The following is a 21520-nucleotide window of genomic DNA, read 5'->3' as shown; positions in this document are numbered from 1 at the left end:
TATGGCCATGAAATATGCTTATTCTGTGTATCAACAGCATATACCATAGCAAAATACTAATAATATATTGGTGTAGTTATCTATTTTTAACATGTTTTGACAGGAAAATTGGTTGCTTAATTTTAAGAGAGCAAAAGTGTTACAAGAGATATTTGTCATTATGTATTGTCAGTTGATGGAACAGTGGCCGGTCTTCCTCACTCATTCCCTTAAACTAAATATCTAAAAAATATATTTTTATTTTGGTGGTATATTGCTGCCTGAATATGAGCTACTGTTAAGTGTTGGTGGTGGCAACATAAGTGCTATCTCAAGTTTAACTATTAGCAGTAGTTAAAGCATTATCACACCTGGTCCTTCAAAAGGTAGTAGTATGGATGGAATCGATTCCTTTGAACTGAGTGGGACAAGGTACACATCTTTGATGGAACGATTGATATTCGCAACCACACCGAAACGACCTCTGCTGCTAAAATAGGAAAACAGGGAGACATATGCCACTTCTTCCTCCTCTGTTGCAGGGTGAAACCGGATTACACATAACTCCTAACAAACAAAAAACAAACAAAGAGATGTTAAATATTGATACATTTACAATAGTATTGTAAAAGATACATAAAGAAAAACTTTTTCTAGCACTTGCCTTTGTAATAGATGTCTTTAGTTTTGCGACATAGTCCCACACAGTTTCAGGCAGGATTCGTCCTCCAATTTGAATGGTATCAGGTAGATCCTACACAAAGGAGGAAAAAAATCATCAAATCTTTGTCAACTCAAGTAAAGATAATGACAGATCTTTTGATAAAGCTCTTTGAATAAAAGTTGTTGCAGGACTTTACCGCTTTAAGATTTTCAGCAGGTCCTGAAACCAGATATGCCTTGGTAACAAACTTGGCCACCGTGAGCATGTTTAGGAAGCCTTTCCACACAATGTCTTCCTTAGCCAAAAACCGAGCTGTCTCACCATCAGCTGACGGTTCAGATATCACAGTCCTAAGAAACAAACAACAAAATACAATAATACTCACACATTATGCTGATTTTGCTCAAACGTATACAACCAAAAAGAGAATAAAATAGTAAAAATGATTTGCATACCTTGAGGATGTGCCATAGAGTCTGGGATCTGCAGAGGAAGATGGTTTCATCAAGATGGATTTAGGTAATGTCTTCTTTGGTGGTATTGAAGACAATGGTGCTGAGGGCAAGGTAGATGCTGTCTCTTTAAGAGGAGCATAAGGAGCTAATTGGTTATGGGTTGTGTTACTGGGACCAGAGGTGCCACTGGACATAGCAGTAAACCTGCCTGCTGCAGTGCGGGGGTCACGCCTTGTGATGGTTACTGTGGAAACAGCTGGAATCACAACTGGTGTATATGTTCTCTTTGGTATAGTAGCTTTAGGAGTTTCTTGAGTTGGGGATGCAGGGGAGTCCATGACAGGAGAGGCTGGAGACTCTAAAGTTGGGGAAGCTGGAGAATCCATTACAGGGGAAGCTGGGGATTCTACTATAGTCAACGCTGGAGCGTCAATGATAAGGCGGGATGGAGGATCCATAAGGAATGATGTTGGAGAATCCATGTCAGGTGAATCAGGTGGTGCCATCAGCGGGGAGTCATCTCCTGCAGGCTTTCTCCAAGGTGGTTCATAGCTATCTCTTTTTTCAGAAACCTTGGGTTTTTTCTTTGCAGGTTCCTCATCGTCCCCAGCAAGCATTTGGCCTTCAGGAAGAAATAATAATCTACTTTGAAGGACTAGAAATTACATTTATTGTATAATAATGTCTACTTGGTATTGAACAGCTACTGTAGCAACGTTCTATAACTCACCAGTACATATCTTGCATTTCAGGTCAAAGAGGTGAGTTTTGTGCTCTGATGTTGTGTCCTTCAGCATACAGGCAAGAATATCTGGTACAGCAATGCCCTGGCTTGGCTGGCTTGTTCTGGCCTTGGGAGCAGGAGCAGGAGCAGGAGCAGGAAGACTTTTCTTGTGTTCCTGGGTGGCAACATATGACACAAACACAGACAATAAGACTTAACCCACAAAAAATATCATCATAATAATGTTCGTATGAGGCAGGAGAGACAATCTAATGAGCATTCAACATGGACCAATTGAATGCAAATGAGGCGAGTACAAACCGCTGGTTTATTGGGTCTTGCAGGATTCAAACTTGGCAAATCAACCTTCACTGCCTCAGGCTTCTGCAGTGAACTTGTCGCTTTTGCAGCTGCATCCTTAACCTGGATAAAAGCAAGCAGAAGGAAAATCACTTTTGACGCAAACACTGCTTGATCCTTCAGAGGTCTGATAACAAATTTGAATGAATATCTAAATCTGCCTTGATTTTGTGTTTGTTAGCTATTACACTGTACCTCTGTTGTTGCTTTTGGACTTGGCTCTGATGCTTTGACAGCCTGCATATCCTTTTGGCTCATCCTGACCAGTCTGAAGGGACTGATCTCTCCATGTACAACATTATACAACAAGCCCTGAAGAGAACCCATGAGTGAATGTGAGCAGCAATGAAACATATGGGAGGAACAGAGATCACAAAACAGAAATAAATGAATCGACTTAGAACAAACCTTGTTTTTTGGGTCTTTCAGGTTGAACATTATAGTTCTGTACTTGTTCATGTATTTGCTGTCTGTGTTTCGAAATATGTTGAACATCTCCATCTCAATGCTGGCAACAAGCTTGGCAACTTCACTCTCAGACATCTCCAAATCCTCACAATCAGTCACCCTTGAGGAATGAAAAGAGTGTTAGTCAAAGTAATTGTGCAGTGCTGCGGCAACAGATAGAGATGCAATTCCTACACAAGAACACTCGCAAAATGACAAACATAAACATAAATAATGTTTCTATCTGAAGGTTAACCTATGAGTTTAATCACAGATTTTTAATATGGGATAATACAGCTAAAAATGTAGGTAATTAACGAGCATATAATCTGGATAGGACCCACTCTTCTGATAAAGACCTGGTAGCAAAATACATGTTGAATTTATTTCTGCATGCTTACCAAACAATGCTGTTTTTTACTTCCTAAAAAGGTACATAACAGCCTCAGGTTTTCTTACATTTTACAATTTTAAATACCTTTAAAATCAGTACTCACCTTTTGAACAGGATGCTGCTGAGTGAGCGCTGGATGCTCTGTCTGACCTGGTTGTTGGGCTGAGAGGGTCTGGAGGAAGGAGCGCTTGGCGCAGGTGGCACTGGCAGATTTCTGGTTTCATTCAGCGGCGTGGGGGCAGATGAAGTCTTTTGGCCAGATGCTGAGGCCGACACTTGGCTGGACGGAGGCTGTGGTGCAGACTGCTTCTTTGGTATGACGTATGTGGTCTTAGTGACCATAAGGGCCCCTGTTTCATGATGCCTGGGAGCTGATGTTGAAGGGGATTGTGTGGCTGTAGACAGTTTGGACTTTGCTGGGATTGGTGGTAAAGAGAGAAGCGATTCTGCAGATTTCTGCTTAGACAAACCACTGCCGATTGTTTCCTTTGGTTTCACTTGAGCTTGGCTCTGTGGTGGGGCTGGCTCAGAGGCAGGTTGAGAGGAAGGAGTAGAATCTGTAGAGTTCTCCTCCTGAGGTTGTTTTGGTGGAGTTACCGCCTCGCTCCGAGCCTCGGCCTGTTTATTGTGCTCTTTAGCTGTGAGAAACAAAAAAAGTTTTGTGAATATAAAGTAAAAAAAACTGTCTATTAACTGTGACCTAAACCAACATGTAACAAGATAAACAATAATTACGAATCAAGTCATTACCATTACTTGCTGCCCAAGCCTGATAATCATAAATCAAACAGATTATGATTAGTTGAGAAAGTAAACACATAGGTGAATAACTTGATTATTATGATTAGTATATTCTGTAAACTTCACACCGGGCCTGTAAACCAGAATAGTTTCATAGTTGTTAAATGGATGCAGATTGTGACCTATGCCCATGAACAGTTCACATAAAGATATATTTATACATTAAAGCACACTTCTTCTCAACAGTGACGTATAGATCCTATATAGCCCTCTTTCTTGTCATTTTTTTATTTTGTCCATTTTATAACACACACAGGCCATCATTAAGCACACACTTATACCTTTTTTAAGTACTGCAATGTTACAACACAAAAAGACTTTAATATTTAATATAAATACTGCTGCGCCTTCCTTCTCTTTATGGATCTGTGACTTCAATATATAAAGTTAAGCCAATGTGTCCAGGTACCATTTTTTAAGTGATTATAATGAGTGTTAATATTCCCTTTTCCTTCAGAGACAATGTTTTACATTACGGAGGATATTGGATCATTTAAATCAACGAATACCGTCACACATACTTGTGTTTTACTTTGTTACAGTAACATATTTTGATTCGCTGAATCGACAACTTTATGTTGCATTAATGCACAAGGTTTACGCTAGACAAACCTTAATCTGCTAAACATGCTAAAAATTTCTTCAAGATAACACATGGATATGTGGTCATCTTTACTAAATTCCTTATTTTCTATTTGAGGTTTTGATCAAGAAGCATTTTTCAAAATGTAAACAAACAAGTGTTTTGTACATAAAGAGTTTTTTCAAATGAATACTGAGGCAGTGCCAATATGTAACATCAAGACGAGTGACATAAACCACTGAGAAGAATTTCATTCACACATGCAAATAATTTCTGCGCCATCCAATTGATACAACAACGCAGCACCTAGCAATTTGTCATCATATTTGTATGAGGAAGACCACAGACATATAAAAAATATTGATGCATCTGGCTGTTGATTGTTATAGTGACAATTAAGGCATTGCCTCATGTGCCAGGTGCTCTGGCCAGTTCTAAATCTATGCAGAACACTTTAGAGCTGTAAACATATACAGCTCCTATACATATTTAGGTAGGATATATATCTATATCTATATATATATAGATATATATATAGAGAGAGAGAGAGAAATATACAAGTCGTAGTATTAAAACTGTCTCAGCAAACATTTACTCAATATTTGGCTGGTGGTCGGCGCTAATTTTATTCCTTTCCTTAGAAAATAATCCTCTGCACTGGATCCATCAGCCGTGGTGGAGTGCAATGAGGTACCTATACTTTACATGAGTATTTTTTTCCATGCCACTTCTTCCCCCTACTTTTAGAAGGAAATGTGTTCATTTTACCTTAACTTCAATTATTAAGGAAATTGTTACTTTTCAAATTGTTTTGCACACAAAACCTATCAAACTTATCTAAGTACAGCTGAATAAATTAGTCAATTAATCTATTGGCAGAAAATAAATTGATGTAGTAACTTTGACTGCTTGTTGGACGAAAGAAGCCTTGTGAATAAGTCACTTTGGTCTCCAATTAATTAATTTAATCTTGAACATAATCATCAGATTAATCCATAATATTTTTGAATCCCTATAGAAAATACTTATAAATATGTATCCAACTCAACAGACTACAAATCAAATACAAAGTCCTGCTTATGCATTAATGCAAGTGTGTTAAATAAGGGTAAGGGATCTAAATACTTTGTCCAGCACTGTCCTTAAGAACTACTCTGGAGCTCTGACCAGTCACAGTGCAGAACCTGCAAAGCAGATCTGAGGTTGGGTCTACATCATTTATCAATATATTCAATACATTTTTATTCATAATATGTGAAGTAATGTTACTGATAACTAAAATGCATATCTGGAAGGTAATCTTAGCACCCGTGAACAAACATACAAACACAGGGAGACGATGCAAACATGAAACATGAGTTTGGATGTTTAGTTAACACTGAGCATGAGCATGGAGACGTAAACTTTGGGACATCTTTCGTGCGGGTAGCCAGCTCCAAACCCTCAAACTCTTTTAATGCAGGTGCTATTAGTAGTATCACAAAAGGAGTATTTACAGTAGTTTAAATTACGCTCTCTGGCTCTTTGACACTTCATACCACGCCTCACACACCAAAATAGTGTTGGTTCAAGCTGTAACTACAGCTCAGTTCAGTTCAACAGGGTTCAAAACAGGAAGTAAATGATCCTGCTTTTTTGTTTGCATACATGCCGTCTCTCTACTTTTGGGCACCAGCAGGCGAAGAGAATAACGGATATAGGAAAACGTGTGTAAATGAAGTAACAAATGATGGAGAGAAGAAAAGAGACTTTCTGCATCTAAGAGGAATAAAATAAAAAAAATATCTTTATTGTATTATATCATGCTAATGTGTACGTGTGGTTCAAAGACAAAGTGGGGAAGAAGAATAGTAGTAAGAGTCGTTCAGGATGATGCTCTTTTTTTAGACTCTTTCACTGAACAATGATTTACCAACTCAGCACATCTCTTTAAATTGTTCAATATCCACATATCTATGAAACTTGCAGCATCAAATGCTGACATGCAATTTCTTTATTTAGAATTTTTGTGAAGAATCTTTAGTGCAGATCTAATTAACATTTTTCTTTTTTCCCTCAGAGCGTGATTTTATTTTGTTGTCTCTCGCTCTAGTCTTCGCTCAGAGTCTCTACATTCATAACTCTGAGGTCACCGTGTCCATCTAGCCGCTGTCCTGGAGCCACTCAGTCCACAGATGCTGGTGTTTAAATATCAGAGCGATTCTGTCATTCTGCCTTTCAGACCTACAACTGTGCGACCCACCGCTCCCCATCAGCACCATTTCCTCCTGAGATTCAGCCCAGAGTTTCCATCAACCACCTGCTGGCTTTACTCAACCAGCACCACCACCAGCGTCTCTACTCCGTGGGATCCTGCTCTGACTCTTATATTTAGAAAAGCCGGAGATTAATGAAGAAAGCTTTCCTCTGTTGCTAACCTTGATACACACTGATAAATACCTCCCAGTGATCTCTCTGTGCTGATCTTTTATCTCTACACACATCATTGCTGTTTTTCTTGGTTCATTGGAGACTTTGTTGGTTCGTTCACACATACTGTAAAAATTAAGCACATCATGGCTTTCATGCAGTGATGAGTAAATAAAAGCTTTATTATAATTCACTGGTGGCATGTCACTAATCAAGTACTACATTTAAGTAGACCTACAAATTTAAGGAACCTGTAATTGTATTTACATTTAACCTTAATTACTACATTTGTATATATTGGACATCTGTAGTCATTTAAAATGATCAATACTCGATATAAATCAACTATTATAAAAAATTAAGCTACCTGGGGTACATAAGGTACTTTAAATTTGCTTCACTTTTACGAGCTGCAACATCAGTGATGATTATACATTATTTCGTCAATAAAATCTCTTATATGATTAATATGTTTGTGAAATGGGGCATGCAGCACATTGAGCACTTTTACTTGTAAGACTATTTCTACACAATGACAGCTGTGGTACTTCTCTACCATTTACCATGAATCCATCACATCTGATTCATATCATTGTACTGTAATCTTCTCCAATTTTTATTGCACTTTTCTCCTGTTTGATATGTAACTATTTTCTCCTCAGCACTAGATACTCATAATAAAAGAAGATATCTAAAGAGCTAAGATGATTCAGACATTCTGTGGCTTTTCTTCCTCCCTGGACTTTACTTTTTGGAGGGAGATTCATGTTTTTCCCATGGTCCTTCACTCTGAAGCAAGCGATAGAAACAACTATGATACAAATAGAAACTTTCTTTTGATGACTGTAGGTACATTGGACATGTGAATCGTTGCACACATTTCAGAATGGTTTGGCAAATGGTGGAGCAATCTCAGTCCATACAATGAATATAGATCTTTGTGATCTATAATATCAACCTTTACATGCCTTCTTTTGAATGAAGTCAGACTGTACACTTTAGCCAAGTAACCTGCACAAATCAAACTCATAAAGGAGTCACGTTATGGTAAATGGACTGCACTTATAAAGAGCTTTTATAGTCTTGTGACCTCCCAAAGCAGCTTTTACACTACATGTCGGATTCACTCTTTCACACACTGATGGCAGAGGCTGCTACGTAAAGTGCCCCCCTCTCAATCAGTCTTCACATTCACACACTGATGGATATGCCACCGGCAGCAATTTGGGGATGTCTTGCCCAAGGACCAATCCATGTGTAGACAGAGGGAGCTGGGGATCGAACCAACAACCTTCCAATTGAAAGAAGACCCACTCTACCACTGAGCCACAGCTCCCACCTATTTATACACTGACTGATCAAATGTATACTCTTCATAATCCATACACTGTTATGTAACAATGACCTGCGTTGTTTTAAGCTCGGTTTTTAGGCAAAGTGAAAATGATACTACAGACATGTACTTGTTAAATAATCACTGTGGTTTGTATAAAAAGGCAGAGTTGTGAAGAGCTGTTGGGATATGCTGCAAAGTTGGAACACATTTTTGCAAACTAAATTCTCAGGTAAAAGTTGGTATACTTCATGAACACTTTATTTAACATGGGCAGGTATGTGTATGTGGATGGACCGTCCCTTTAAAAAAAAAAAAAGTTATATGATGGCAGCTGGCCTCCACTCATCGGACACAATATTGTACATGTACTGTACAGCTCGCTGTTATAGAGAACATGTGTATTTTATATGCTTCATTTGTTCATTTCAGTATTAGATTTCTGACTCTCAACTTTAAGGGTACCCATTTCCTCTTTTTCTTTATTTTGACCAAACAATTAACAGGTTTTTGAAGCTAGTGTGAGCTCCGTTCTTTGCATACGTGATCATATATTTTATAAGATGGCACTAAAAACAGTATCTGAACAGGTAATGTGTGTTGAGAATGTCTTCCTCCTCTTTCCTTTTTAATCTGGAAAGTTGCTAAACACCAAATGGTCTGGACCCTAAAAGAGATGGTTCCGGCCTGTTCTTTGTCAGGTCAGTAAGTATGTCCTCAGTCACTTGTGTTACTACCCCAGCTCCTCCATCTTAGTAATACATGTCACACGACATCGATTTGGATTTTCACTTGAAAGCATAAAGCTTTCATGAAATATTTGGCCTCCAATAATGAACACAACATGATATAAAAGTGCATTAATGCCTGTTGCATACGATACAAAGGACCAAAAGGTCTGTTAGGCTGTATTCAGTCACACAGGTGCAGTGGAAGAAGAGGGGAATGTGGCTTATTTGCTAAGTATTGGACAAATATACACTCTGACCTGATGGTGCTGCTGGTTAAAAGTAAAAGAATCCCCAAATGTATCACAATTCATCCTGAGCCTGACATGAATGAGTGTGCCAGATTTCATGGTAATCAAACCCCAAACAGTTGTGAAGTCGTTTCACTAAAAAAACCTTTAAAGTGAACAATGTCAGTGAGATTGATCTAATCTAGAAAGCATGAATCTCTTATGAAGTCTTTTCGTAATCCATCCAAAAGTTGTTGAGATCTTCCACTCAAATAACGGCCAACAGCTAGACATTGCCGTCAATAGAGCATGACAAACAAATGCAAAACATAATCTAAACAGAATATTTAAATATCCATCAAATGTACTTCCTCACTTCAAGGTTAGAACTCCAAGCTCTTATCCATCATTTCTTAACCACTTACCACAGACGGCCAATGGTCTGCAGGTTTCTGAGTCAAACATAAGACCACCATGTGATCTTAACCCCAGACCCCCCTCACTCCTGACCTGGAACTGTGTTATCAATAAATGTATCTGAACAATTGTTTGTCTTTCGGAAATGTTTGGATATTTGGGGGAATATACTTATTCACTTCCTTTCCAAGAGAAAAACACATTTTTGTACAGTTAAAATGGAGAGGGTAAGCTTATCCCAACATAGGGTTAAATCTGATTAACGCATGGAGGCGTGTTTATTAATTCTGTACAAAGAATCGGTACAGTGTGAAGGAGTACTTCCTGACTAAGATAACTGGCTGCAGGCCTTTTATTTAACTGCTGATAGGCAAGTGGTATCAATCTTCTCATCTCCCACCAAGATGGCAAATGAGCACACCTCCCAACCTCTTTCACAACCTCATTCTGCATAGCTGCTCCACACACGTGATTAAATGTCAGAGCAAAGAGCTTTCAAATCATGCGTCTACAGGAACATATTTAGGAATTCCCCCGTTTATAAAATGACTCAGATTCTTCAGTTTCAATTTGTGTTGATTTCTCCAGAGGGCTCACACATGCAGGCAAGACAACAGGGTCATTCTGGACTGAATTAGAACACATACATTTAACAAACGTGACAAATACTTAAAAAATGGTGTTAAAGGGGCTTTTTTATGATGTAAATCTATATGAATATTCTATGATTCAATAACCTAGTACCTTTGTACCTAGTACCTTTGAAATGATAATGCTGGAGAAAACTTGACTAATATTTACTCAAACATGTCTGCGGTTACATAATCTGCACCCTTTGAAGTTCATGTTGGGAAGTTAGAAAGCAGGCAAACAAGACTGAGCACAGAGGAGGCATCACCTCTCACTAACTGTGAAATCAGGAGAACGTCAGTCACACTGTGGTTGCACATTAAAGGTTTGGCCAGTAGAGGGCGCTCGTGTTCTACAATTATATGATGTATTGAAATGTTTAAACCAATGAAGGCCCCAGGACACGCACGCTCTCCGAGCATGTGATGGTGAATCAGTAGTAATTCGGTTTAAAATGAAGCAGCAAACAGATACAGCAGAGAAAATGGAGCGGATAAAGGAGAGAGGTGGGTAGAGTTGGCCAATACCTGAAAATGATTGACATTACCTCTCATAGCAAAACACCTGTGTGCTCATATATTAAACTCAGCTCACCGATGCTAAACTGTGTCCCCCTGACCCCACAGGAGTTACTATTTCAGACTGACTCTGAACACTGAACAGAGATCACATGCTTTTCCCGTGAGAGTTACACTACGTCCGGATGTCACGCTGCACCGCAGCTTCAAACAAGTCCAACTGTGACTCTTTGAAGTAATGTAACTTCCACTAAGTGAAACATTGTTTGATCTTGAAGATATTTAATAAGCTTGATAACAGTTTGGATGGTTGATAAATAATTTTTTGAATTTTTTAAAGAAAAAAAAAGTTCTCAGACTGAATATATCTTTGAATTGTTAAAAAAAAACTGGATATTTGAGGTGTAATCTTTGTCATGGGAAACACAAAAACACCTTTTTCACAATGTCATTGGTCATTTTCAGACCACACAATCATTTAATAATGGAGGAAATAATCAACAGATTAATAAGCAGCGTAAGGGTTAGTTTAAGCTCTAAATTTAGTAACACTTTTTGTCTTACCACCAAGGTAACGGGCAACATCGTCATAACATATAACTACTAGTGCAATATTTCAGGTTTTGTGAACAATCACATCTCATTTAATGTAAGTGTTTTCAGTGGAGCCTCACAAAGCCTCACACCAAACCATTAAATCGTCCTAAGAACGGATCAGTGATTTGGAAGTAGCGTGAACAAAGCCAGCAGTGTGCTAAGACTGTGACGTGTCTTCAGTAGAATTCGTTCTCACGTTGGTTTGAGAAGGATAAAAAAAAAAAGGAGCTCTCAGAAGAGCTTCTCTCAGACTTTGCCAACGCTTTCACCTGGTACAATTCATCTCCTTGTCATTATGTGTTCATGTTTCCAGCTAACAACTGATGAGATTTCACTTAAAGCACAGAGGAAAGACGATGAAGCAGAAGGAAGTCGCTCTATGCAACAGTAACTCTAATAACCATCTACGTGTTCAGATAAGATAAGATAAGTGATATGAAATAATTGATGGTGTACCTTTTATTTTTATTATTCTTCACGACAATGTGTAAAAATATATGTAAAATGCTTTCTTAAGAACTGCTTATTTTTAGGACAAGAAACTTATCTGAATGAGTCAGTGAAAGTTCCAGGCAGATATTTTTATACTGCAGGTGCCCCAGTTAAAAGAAGTGCCCCCACCCCCCGGTCAGCATCTCCCACTCAGTTTGTTATTGTGTCAATCTGCTGCAGTTTAACTTGATAACAAAAAGTAGACCACACGGTCGCCTCAGCAAGTTAGAGAGTTTACAGAATGACCATGAACCGCACCATCACCTGTTCAGGTCCACACGTGGACCTTTGTTTCATCTCTGTAATATCATATATATGATACTGTATAAACAGAATGTCATAAGGTCACTAAAATCCCCCCAAAAAATACTGCAAGTTCAGAGTCGATGATTGAAGTTGAAAAATAAAAATAAAAACACAGCACGTCGTGCTATTGGGAATCAACTTGTGTTTCTGGAGCTGGGTCTTCAGTTTTGTGTGTGGAGTCGTTTAAAGTTTCTGTTCTTAAAGGCAATTTCTCAGCAAGGTTTGAATGCTGTAAGACAAATGTTGCACATGTATGTGTCAGGGACACTGAAGAGGTTCTGGGGGCCCAATTGGTCCTCCACAAATAAACAAAGTGAGTGAAGTTTAGTCTTTGGACTTCATGAATGTCACACTCTTGACCAGATAAAAAGGAGTAGCTTAAAGTCACCACTGCCTATTTTGTATTCAATGAGTCACAAGGTGGACGATTAACACGAGGAAATGATCGCAATATGCACCTGCTTAATACTGAATCATAACAGAATATCAATGTTTAGCCACTGCCTGCTGTGTCGTGTTTCACTTGTACAGGTCTCTTTTGAAAAAGAGATCCCAATGAGACTGCCTGTTTTAAATATATATTTTTAAAAGCATCTGTTGAGTCGTAACAATGCTCCTTGATGGTATGCAAAATACATACATGGGAAACTGAGGCTTGGTCATCATTGATGGGAACTTCACCCCACGGCATGTGGGTGTGAGACAGAGGTGACTGTGCTTAAGAGTCCATGAGTTGTGTGTGAGCAAAGGCTGAAACGATCTAGTTAAAAACGTCAACTCTACATTGTAGGAAAATCTATTTCATTTTAGTCACAATGGAACCCATCCCCAACACTACTCGTCACTTTTACCGTAGATCATCTTCATTGACGAATTTCAACCAGCCGAGGCTTGACTGACAGGTATGTTTTGGGAAGTTGCAAAAGTCACATCTAAAAGTGAGGTGAAAACTTGATAGAAGGATCTGTAAGTTGTCAGTTTGAGGTTCACTTGGCCGTACTTTGATGCCCAGCATCATCAAAATCCACTCATCTTAAAATAGCTGTACAGTTTAGGTCAATGAGATCCATGATGGTGTGTGATGCAGAGACAAAACTGTGCAGCAAACACATATTTGAGCCGATCGCTGGGTAGCAGGATCATCTCAGCCTGCGTCATCTCCTGACCTCAACCCTACTGTGAAACTGTCAGACGCCCTGCTGGAGACGTGACCTCTGCCTGCCAAGAGGAAGCAGCTCAGCCAGGACCTCACGGCTGCACGTTCAGAGGCTCCACGAGGTCTCAGGAGGTGGCCGCAACAGGTGATCACCAAGGACTTCAGGACAACTAATGCAACTGGAGTTATTGGGGTTATCAGTTTTCCTGTTGTTGGTTTAATTTGTACCTTATTTAATGTGGTGTTAGGTGTGTATTTGCTTTATTATTATTATTATGTATTTTATAATAAGACTTACGTTTATCCTAACGTCTTGATATTCTGATCAGCTTCCACTGTTAGGTAAGGGGTGTCAAAACTGATGTTTTAAATTAGAGATAGACCGATATGGTTTTTTCAGGGCCGATACCAATTATTAGTAGTCAAGGAGGCCGATAACCGATATTTGAAGCCGATATTCATTTGCAGTAAAAGTGAAAATATTGGCGTCAAAATTTTGAATAATACAAACTCCAACACTTAACTTTGTTTAAATGCCTTTAAGCATATGCATCAGAGCCAAAATAACCCAGTTTTAAATTGATCTCTTATCGGCCGTCGGTCAAAATGCCGAATATCGGCGCCAATAATCGGCCCAGCCGATAATCGGTCTATCCCTATTTTAAATATTAAGGTTTTAAGGGAGATTAAGAAGTGTAGCTGTTCATGTTAATGCCTTTAATCTTTTCAATAATGCATGAATCTGTGTGTTGTTTCATACCAACATATTAATGTATTTTTAATGTTTTCCAGTTACATTATGTATGATGATAATAAATATGTAATGGGAGACTTAATATCTGCTGTGTGTACTTTTATGTTGCATTTGTTTTATTGTACTTGGGAATAAGAGGTCAAGTTGAACAATAGTCAAAAACTATTGGAAAAAGTGTGTAAAAGCTGACCCCGGGTCAGTGATCACAAGGAAACAACACACATTCAATTCAGAAGCTACAAATGCTGTTGGCTGCTGTCTGTGTGTTTGTGTGTTTGTGTAACTATACAGAGAAATGTGGATGCATGTTTGAGTGAGAGGCAGAGGTTGAGAATATAAGAAGCATAGTTGTGTTAATCCCATTATTGTCTACCTGTTAACTAAATGTGGCCAAAGCAAGATTATGTAAACACTATACCCGCGATATGTACGCGATCCTTCATCTTTACAGTTTGTATGCTTGTGAGGTGAACTGTCGGCCATCTTCATTCGCAGAAGGGGAAGTCATTTCTCAGAGGAGCATATTTCTGAAGGTGGCCAGCTGACACTTTGAAATCATCGTCATGGAAACGTGACAACAAATCTCCCATTCACCACTCGCTTGACTCCAGGTTGAAACTCATTCTAGCATCTGCACAGACGAATCCTCCAGGCCCCTCTGCGTCTCTGCAGCAGCAAGAAGTCAACTGCCCCGCCTCCTCCAAACCAGCTGCCCAGTCCCTATCCACGACTGCTCCAAGAGAGTACATGTGTGTGATGAGTGTGTGTGTGTGTATGTGTGTGTGTGTTGAGAGTTTTATAAGGCACTATAAGTTGCGGCATCAAGAGACATGATGTAAAAGGTTTCCCCTGAGATACATAGGGTTTTGTCTGAAGAAGAGCCAAGGACAAGGGAAGTTATGAACTCTGATGCTGTGTGTCCAAAGTTTATAAAGTGGATTCCATGCATGAAGTGCAGAAATATGTTGAGTTACTGACTAAACAGACAATGCAACTGGAAGACAAAAAGAAATGTGCTGGTGCTCGAATGCTGCGGTTCTTGTTTGAAAAGTTGTGATGTGCTTTGCCAACAACGTGACACGACAACATCATTCAGCAGGCATCACAAGACTGATGCATTTACTCATACTGAGGAGTGTTGAAATGTTTGATGTACGGGGTCTCAGTTTAACTGTGTGCTCTGAGTTTTACAAATGTCTACCATGACACCAGCATGGCAGCGAAAGCTGGTGGACTGACTGATGAGAGGGGCTCACTGGCTCCATGAGGTCTCGGGAGGTCGCTGCAAGGTGATCACCAGGGACTTCAGGACAACTACTGTAAATGGAGTTATCTTTACCGGGAACGTGATGTCGTTTTCCTGTTGTTCGTTTGAGTTGTATCTGATTTAATGTGGAGTTAGATTTATTTTTGCAACAAGACGTCTTAAAGTTCCAAATGTCTGGATATTATGATCATAATAATTGGCAAACTAAATTGACAGCAGAGACAGTTTCCTTCTCTTTCTTACAGCTAATAAGAGTTTCAGAAGTCTCGATATTAAAAGTGTCCGTTTGTATCAAATGATCAGTATTTTCTATATCAAGTTTCTTTTATGTCTAGCCACAGATTTTTTCACGATAAAAAACTAGTTCACTATTTAGATTAGGTTAGATCTTTTCATTGTCATTCAAAATGTAAAGGTCAATCGACGACCTTATTTGGGCAGTGCTCAATTTGAGGGTAAAGAACTTTTCTGATAGGTACAACAGATCCTGTAGTAGTCAGAATAAAATCAAGTGTGTAGATAAAAGTATCATAAAATAAGGTATGGAGAATATAGAGTGCAAAGCTTATCTTTGTATATATGTCCGACAATCTTTCTAGCTCATGTCAAAGCACTTAAACCAAATACGCAGTGGACACTAGTAGTCAACCTAAAATCTACAATAAAATCTAAAATTAACTAGTTTATATTTTGATTATTTTCAGCTTTATAAAAAGTAACTTCACAAGTGACAAACAACTTTAAATGTCTACAGACGTAGGATGGAAGTCCAGTTCAAGCCTGATCCTTAGAGGTGAAAATGAAAAACTGCCATTGTTTAATATTTGAAATGATGACCCGTGTGTGTGTGTGTGTGTATGAAGCCATCTTCCTGTTGACTTTGAGCTGAACGTGTGAAAACATACCGACTGTATGCTTTATGTGAACGCCAGGTGATGGTTAGAAACACCAGCCTTGACTGTAAAGTATTCTTCATACACCACTAAGCAGCAGCTTGTTCCACTACACGCAGCATGTTTCTAGTTTACCAAAGGTGTTGGTGTGTTAAGTCTTCCTTTCACACCCACTAAAGCTTCTTCTACCCCGTTCATCGTTCAGCGACTGCTTGACATGTTCTGAGGTGCATACGTACGGCTTTTTCTTCAGTGAGTTTGCAGGAGAGGAGCAGTGTTTCAAGACACCGATACCAAACGCAATAAAACACCCTGCCTACCCAGAACAACCCTGCACACTGCAGCTGTGTTTCAGTTCCCAGTTATGAGACTGGTTTCAATGAGTGCGTCTGGTCTGGTCATGGTACTGTAAACCGACAAGTGATGACTGTTTGAGCGCATTTTGGGCAAAAATACTATAAAAGTGAACATACTTACCCACTGTCGAAACCTTGTACTTGTCAGAGAGAGTTTGAACGTGTCCAGGTGTGCGTGCTTGTGTATAATTGTGTTACGTAGTGACAGGATTCAAAGAGGAAGGAACTCGGTGCGTGTTGTGTAAACTGCTGTATGATCTGAGTGTGTGTGAGTAGCGAGTGGTACATACACGCTGTGTAAAACTTAGATGATGGTACGGAGGAGGCCTGAACTTCTGTGAGACTCGGGTCGCGGGCTAAGGGATATGCAGCCTCCTTCTGCCCTCCATCATCTTCCTTCACCTCCTCCTCTTCTTCCTTCTCCTCAGCTTTTTCTGCTAATCTCTTAGACATCCTACTCGACCTCTGACCCTGTGATGAAAGTAGTTGTTAAAATAAAGACAATACACAGTAAAGAATAGATTTTTACTCTGGTTTCACATTAAATCAGACATGTAAATGTTCACTCAGTCTTCCTGTTGAAATGACTTACCTTTGCAGGGGGTCTCGCGGTGGCAGCTTTTCTCTGTCCCCGTCCTTTAGATTTTGGCACCTTAGGGCCAGAAAGTGTCTTCATAGTAAAGGCAGCATGTTGCAGGATGCAGTCAGTGCCACAGTAGACAGAGTCCTGTAGAGCCGGTTTGCCGCACGAGGGTCCAATGCACAGAGGAAGAGAGCTGTCGGTCTCCATCTCGGCTTCAGGTTCGGGCTCCTGCTTCGTCACAAGAGCTACCGCCTGCCCTTCCTCCTTCTCCTCCTCCTCCTCCTCAAACACCACTACAGTCTCCTGTAACCATAATTGCATCTCAGGCACAAAGACCAGGCTTCTGACATGCAAACTGGCTAATGACTCATGATGATAAATATAATACTATGAAGGAGGGCTGCACAATAAATCGCTATGTCATCATTATTGGGATATGAGCATGCACAATAAACACGTCACAACAGATTTAGAAAAATGACTGAATGTAATAGTGGCATGCTTTCTCACTAAGCATGTGAATACATGACCTATCAGATAGAGCCCTACATACATAGGCCAGGCTAGATAAAGCTCCAGCTAGCAGTCAGCAACCATCAGGTTAATTGGCTTCAATTAGAAGGTAAAAGAAATTCAGACGGTTTAAAATTGTGCAAAACTGCAGAACAGCAGATAGGCATGAAGCTGTAAGTTACAGGTATTGGAGATGTTTCTGATATCATGCATATCATGCTGTGACATGACACATATTTACTCTCAAAAAAGAAATGACTGCTAAAAAGCTATTTATAGTTTGTCGTGAGAAAAGGCAGCCATGTGGAGATCGCTGCCAACCCAAATGCAACACTAACCTTGCGGGCTTGCGGCTCCTCGTGCGCTTCCCCCTCGTCACCACGAGGACTTAGTGTCAAGCTGAGCTGGGGCTCCAGCTGAGGCTCCGGCTGAGGGTGGAGTTCAGGTTCAGGTTGGAGCTGGCTCTGCCTCCGTGTAGTGCAAGGGGGGCAGATGTACTCCTGCCCTTGCCTCTCCATCTTACGGCCCTGCGTCGCACTGATACCGACACACTCACCATGGAACCAGTCCTGGCAACCGTCGCAGCAGATCATGAACCTGGAATCAGTGAATGAACAATTATCAGGAAGTGAAACTGACAGATGGATGAGGTACGCAAACCTCTAAAGCCCAAGAGACCATAGCAGAGAAAAGTGTGTACCTCTTATCCTGTTTCTGTCGACAGATGCAGTACAGAGTATCTAAGTCATGCCCATCCAAGTCTGGTATGCTTGAATACTCTCCTACATTACTATCATCTTTCTTCTCCTCCTCCTCCTCCTCTGGTGCATCATCATACTGGCCAGGAGTTACATCAGTAACACGGTCTAAATCAGAGTCTATGATTATGCAGTCTGAGCTCGATCGCTGAGCAGGACTCATGCTGTTTACAGAGTGAGCGGGTGAGGTCACCATTTCAGAAGGGATGTGTGGATCATTTACTTTTTCCTCCTCTTGCAGGTGCCGTTCAACTGGATTAACAAGCATCATCTCGTCATCCTCATCGTCTGCGATGCTCAACAGAAGCTCCACTCCCCTGCCCCTCCCTCTGCCCCTTCCTCTACCTCTTCCCCTCCCTCTTCCTCTGCCTCTCCCCCTCCCTCTGGCCTTTCCTCTTCCACCTTTCCCCCCTCTAGCTTTCGTGCTTCCTTGCTTGCCTTTAGCTGCCATTTGCTCCTTAATCTGTATCAGAGTCATTTCATCACTGTCCTCCTCCTGACTGGAGATCAACACCACATTGTCCATTTCCTCTTCTGCCACATTGTCGGGAACAACAGGCTGGGAAATCTCCATTTCATCAGAAGAGTCTATGATAACAGCCACCTCAGTTTCATCTGTAGACTGTGGAGGAGGAGGCTCAACAGCATCAGTAGCTTCCAAACTGTCAGGAACTGGCAGAGGATTTGACATATCCATTGATAAGTCATCACCCCCGCCAAGCAGGGAGAAGGCAGTGTCGAAGGCAGACCCAAAATCCTGCCATAAGCTGGGGTCAAGGTTCCCTCCAGCGGAAGCTTCTGACGCTGGCTTGCTGTCCTCTGACGCAGGTGATGACGGTGCAGACCACTCCAGCTCATCTATAACACTCTTGGTTGCACGAGAGGCTCTCTGGGTGGTGTGGGTTTCTTGAGAGGCTTGAGGTGTCTGGTTTGCTCGACGACCTCTAGCTCTGCGGACAGGCGGAGGACTGTGGCTTAGGTCTCCGACTACATCTAAGAACTCCCTTCTAGCAATGGTTGTCCTCCTGAAGCCCCAGGACTTTTTAGCTTCTGACAGGGATGGCCTCACGCCCGACTCGGCCCCTTCTGACTGACCCTGCTGCCCCTCTGTACAAAGACAGGAACAAAGGATTAACAAAAAGGGACGCAAAACTGCATTCATGATCCTTTGTGGCAACAAGTTGCACTTATAAGAAACTCATAGATCAGTTTTACCTGAATAATTATCAGCAGCGTCGTTATTTTCCATTGGGTCCATACTGACATCCATGGGTGTCAAGGCTGTCGAAACACAGAAGAACAATTTGTTAGTACACAAGCTCAAACCAAAGTTTACTATTGGGTAAGTTTGATGTGCTGCAATAAGTAGAAGGCTGCAAAAGCCTCATTTTAGGATATGCAAAGTATAATTTCACTTGATAAACTAATGCTGCCTAATATAAGGGCCCTGCAATACATCACAAATACATAAAGACTTTTATTTACCTTTGTTTAAACTGTAGAAATGTACTATACTGAGGTGTTTCTAATAATTTAACAACACCACAAACTAATTCAACAAAAACTACAACACTATAACCTCAACACAACTAGGATTCATTTCAAGCTGTTGCATTAGACTGCATTAACTTTAACTGCTGAGCAACTGCTTCTGTATGTACACTCATCAGATTAGCTGCTCCTGAGCTTAAGTTTATAATCAGCGATTAACATGGCAGCAACTCAATGCATCTGGAAATGTAGCTATGGTCACAGGCTCAACTAAATAAGATGGCAGGTTGGTAAAATGCTTCCTGGTCTGCTCAGTCTCATTTTCCGCCATGTCATTCAGACGATAGGGAAAGAGTTTTGTGTAAACAGTGTGAAAGAATTTATCTGTTCTGGCCTGTATTTAAAGTTCAGGCTGGCTATCATGGATCAATGTTGTATATTTACATGCCTCTCCCTTTAGGAGCACACAGTACTGATCTTTAAATTCATAATCCTGCGCAATAGTGCGTAATAACTGTCAATACTACTGTCAATTTAACTGCCACCATTACTTCCTGCTTACTTTTGTTATATTTTTTAGGCACCGTCTCTTTTGCATTAACCCATACACTTTTTATTTTAATCATAATCACTTATATTAAAGCTGTTTTTTTCTATTTCGCTCATTTGTACTGTATTTTTGGAGCTATCTGGCACTATAATTTCCTTCACGGTGAATACAGTTCTATCTTATCTTATTCAGGTAGAATAAACAACAAAGTGAAATTGCCAAAATGATGAATTTTGGAAAAATGATTTCAACAGAGAGTTAGTTGCTCTTTTAATGGCATTCACTAGATATTAAATGTAAAAACAGTCAAGTAAAATTGGGCTGTAGTGAAATGAGACATTTGCATCATGGACTTTGAGCAGAGCAACTGGGTGATGCTATCATGTGAACTAGGACCAAAACCTCTGAGGAACGTTTCCAGCATTTAGTCTGTTGTGAAGGCAAAGAGTGCCTAGTAAAATGTACGTGAGTGTACATCTGTAAGGCTAGGCACAACTCAAAACTACAGGCTTACCCCTAATATTACACATGAAGAGGAGAAAGGTGAAACAACTATTTAACATGTTGTGTTTCTCTGAGTTATTTACAAAATGTACTTATTAAGTTAGCAGAGCTAAGGATTCGTCTAAGTACTACTGTTATGTCTGGTGTTCCCGTAGCAAAATCAGACTGGTGCAGATGGTTCAATTAACAAATTCTTATCAACAGGAGTATGCCAGTCCAAAATGCCCTGTAATTACATACTCAAAGTAGAAACGAATTTAACAGCCCTTTACTTTTAGTCCCCAGGCAAGCACAGAGGCAGCCTAGCCCTGCAACACTATAACCACTGAACAATTATTCGATGAAGGGAGTAGAGGAGTCTTTTCTTTTGGTGGCGACATTGTTCTCTGCAGCTAATTTAGCTAACCGCTAGCTGCTTAACCAGCTGGTATATAATTGCAACACGCTGCACAGATAATTGTCTCCAACGCTACCAGCAAAATAATTGAATGTTGCACGCTTCAACATCAACACATCTAAGAAAACTGATATCATACCTTGGATATAAATGATAAGTTTCCAGTTATTAATGGATTCCCTTAGCTAGGTAGCTAGCTAGTACAGCCATCCATTTTCTCTGCCTTGCTGA

At 40.2% G+C, this 21520-nt stretch overlaps 1 protein-coding gene across 1 annotated transcript in view; it reads right to left on the bottom strand.

Moving 5' to 3' along the window:
- LOC138589376 (uncharacterized) overlaps window positions 1-21507 on the bottom strand; it is a 30326-nt gene extending 8819 nt beyond the window's left edge. The window contains exons 1-15 of the mRNA XM_069659639.1: window positions 21429-21507; window positions 19563-19628; window positions 18290-19454; window positions 17928-18186; window positions 17086-17379; window positions 16784-16964; window positions 3127-3661; window positions 2591-2750; window positions 2378-2494; window positions 2144-2245; window positions 1829-1997; window positions 1099-1720; window positions 840-993; window positions 644-733; window positions 351-546 (exon numbers count right to left, since the gene is read on the bottom strand). Of these exons, the coding sequence (XP_069515740.1) occupies window positions 351-546; window positions 644-733; window positions 840-993; window positions 1099-1720; window positions 1829-1997; window positions 2144-2245; window positions 2378-2494; window positions 2591-2750; window positions 3127-3661; window positions 16784-16964; window positions 17086-17379; window positions 17928-18186; window positions 18290-19454; window positions 19563-19617 (4099 nt within the window). The 5' untranslated portion in view covers window positions 19618-19628; window positions 21429-21507. The remainder of the gene's footprint in view (window positions 1-350; window positions 547-643; window positions 734-839; window positions 994-1098; window positions 1721-1828; window positions 1998-2143; window positions 2246-2377; window positions 2495-2590; window positions 2751-3126; window positions 3662-16783; window positions 16965-17085; window positions 17380-17927; window positions 18187-18289; window positions 19455-19562; window positions 19629-21428) is intronic.
- Window positions 21508-21520: the final 13 nt, after the last annotated feature.

Source organism: Semicossyphus pulcher, unplaced genomic scaffold (genome assembly GCF_022749685.1).
Source record: "Semicossyphus pulcher isolate SPU_LCO1_2020_fin unplaced genomic scaffold, fSemPul1.0.p SCAF_13, whole genome shotgun sequence".
Lineage (NCBI taxonomy): Eukaryota > Metazoa > Chordata > Actinopteri > Labriformes > Labridae > Semicossyphus > Semicossyphus pulcher.
Note: the sequence above shows the minus strand (reverse complement) of the source record. Positions and strands in the feature narration are given on the sequence as shown.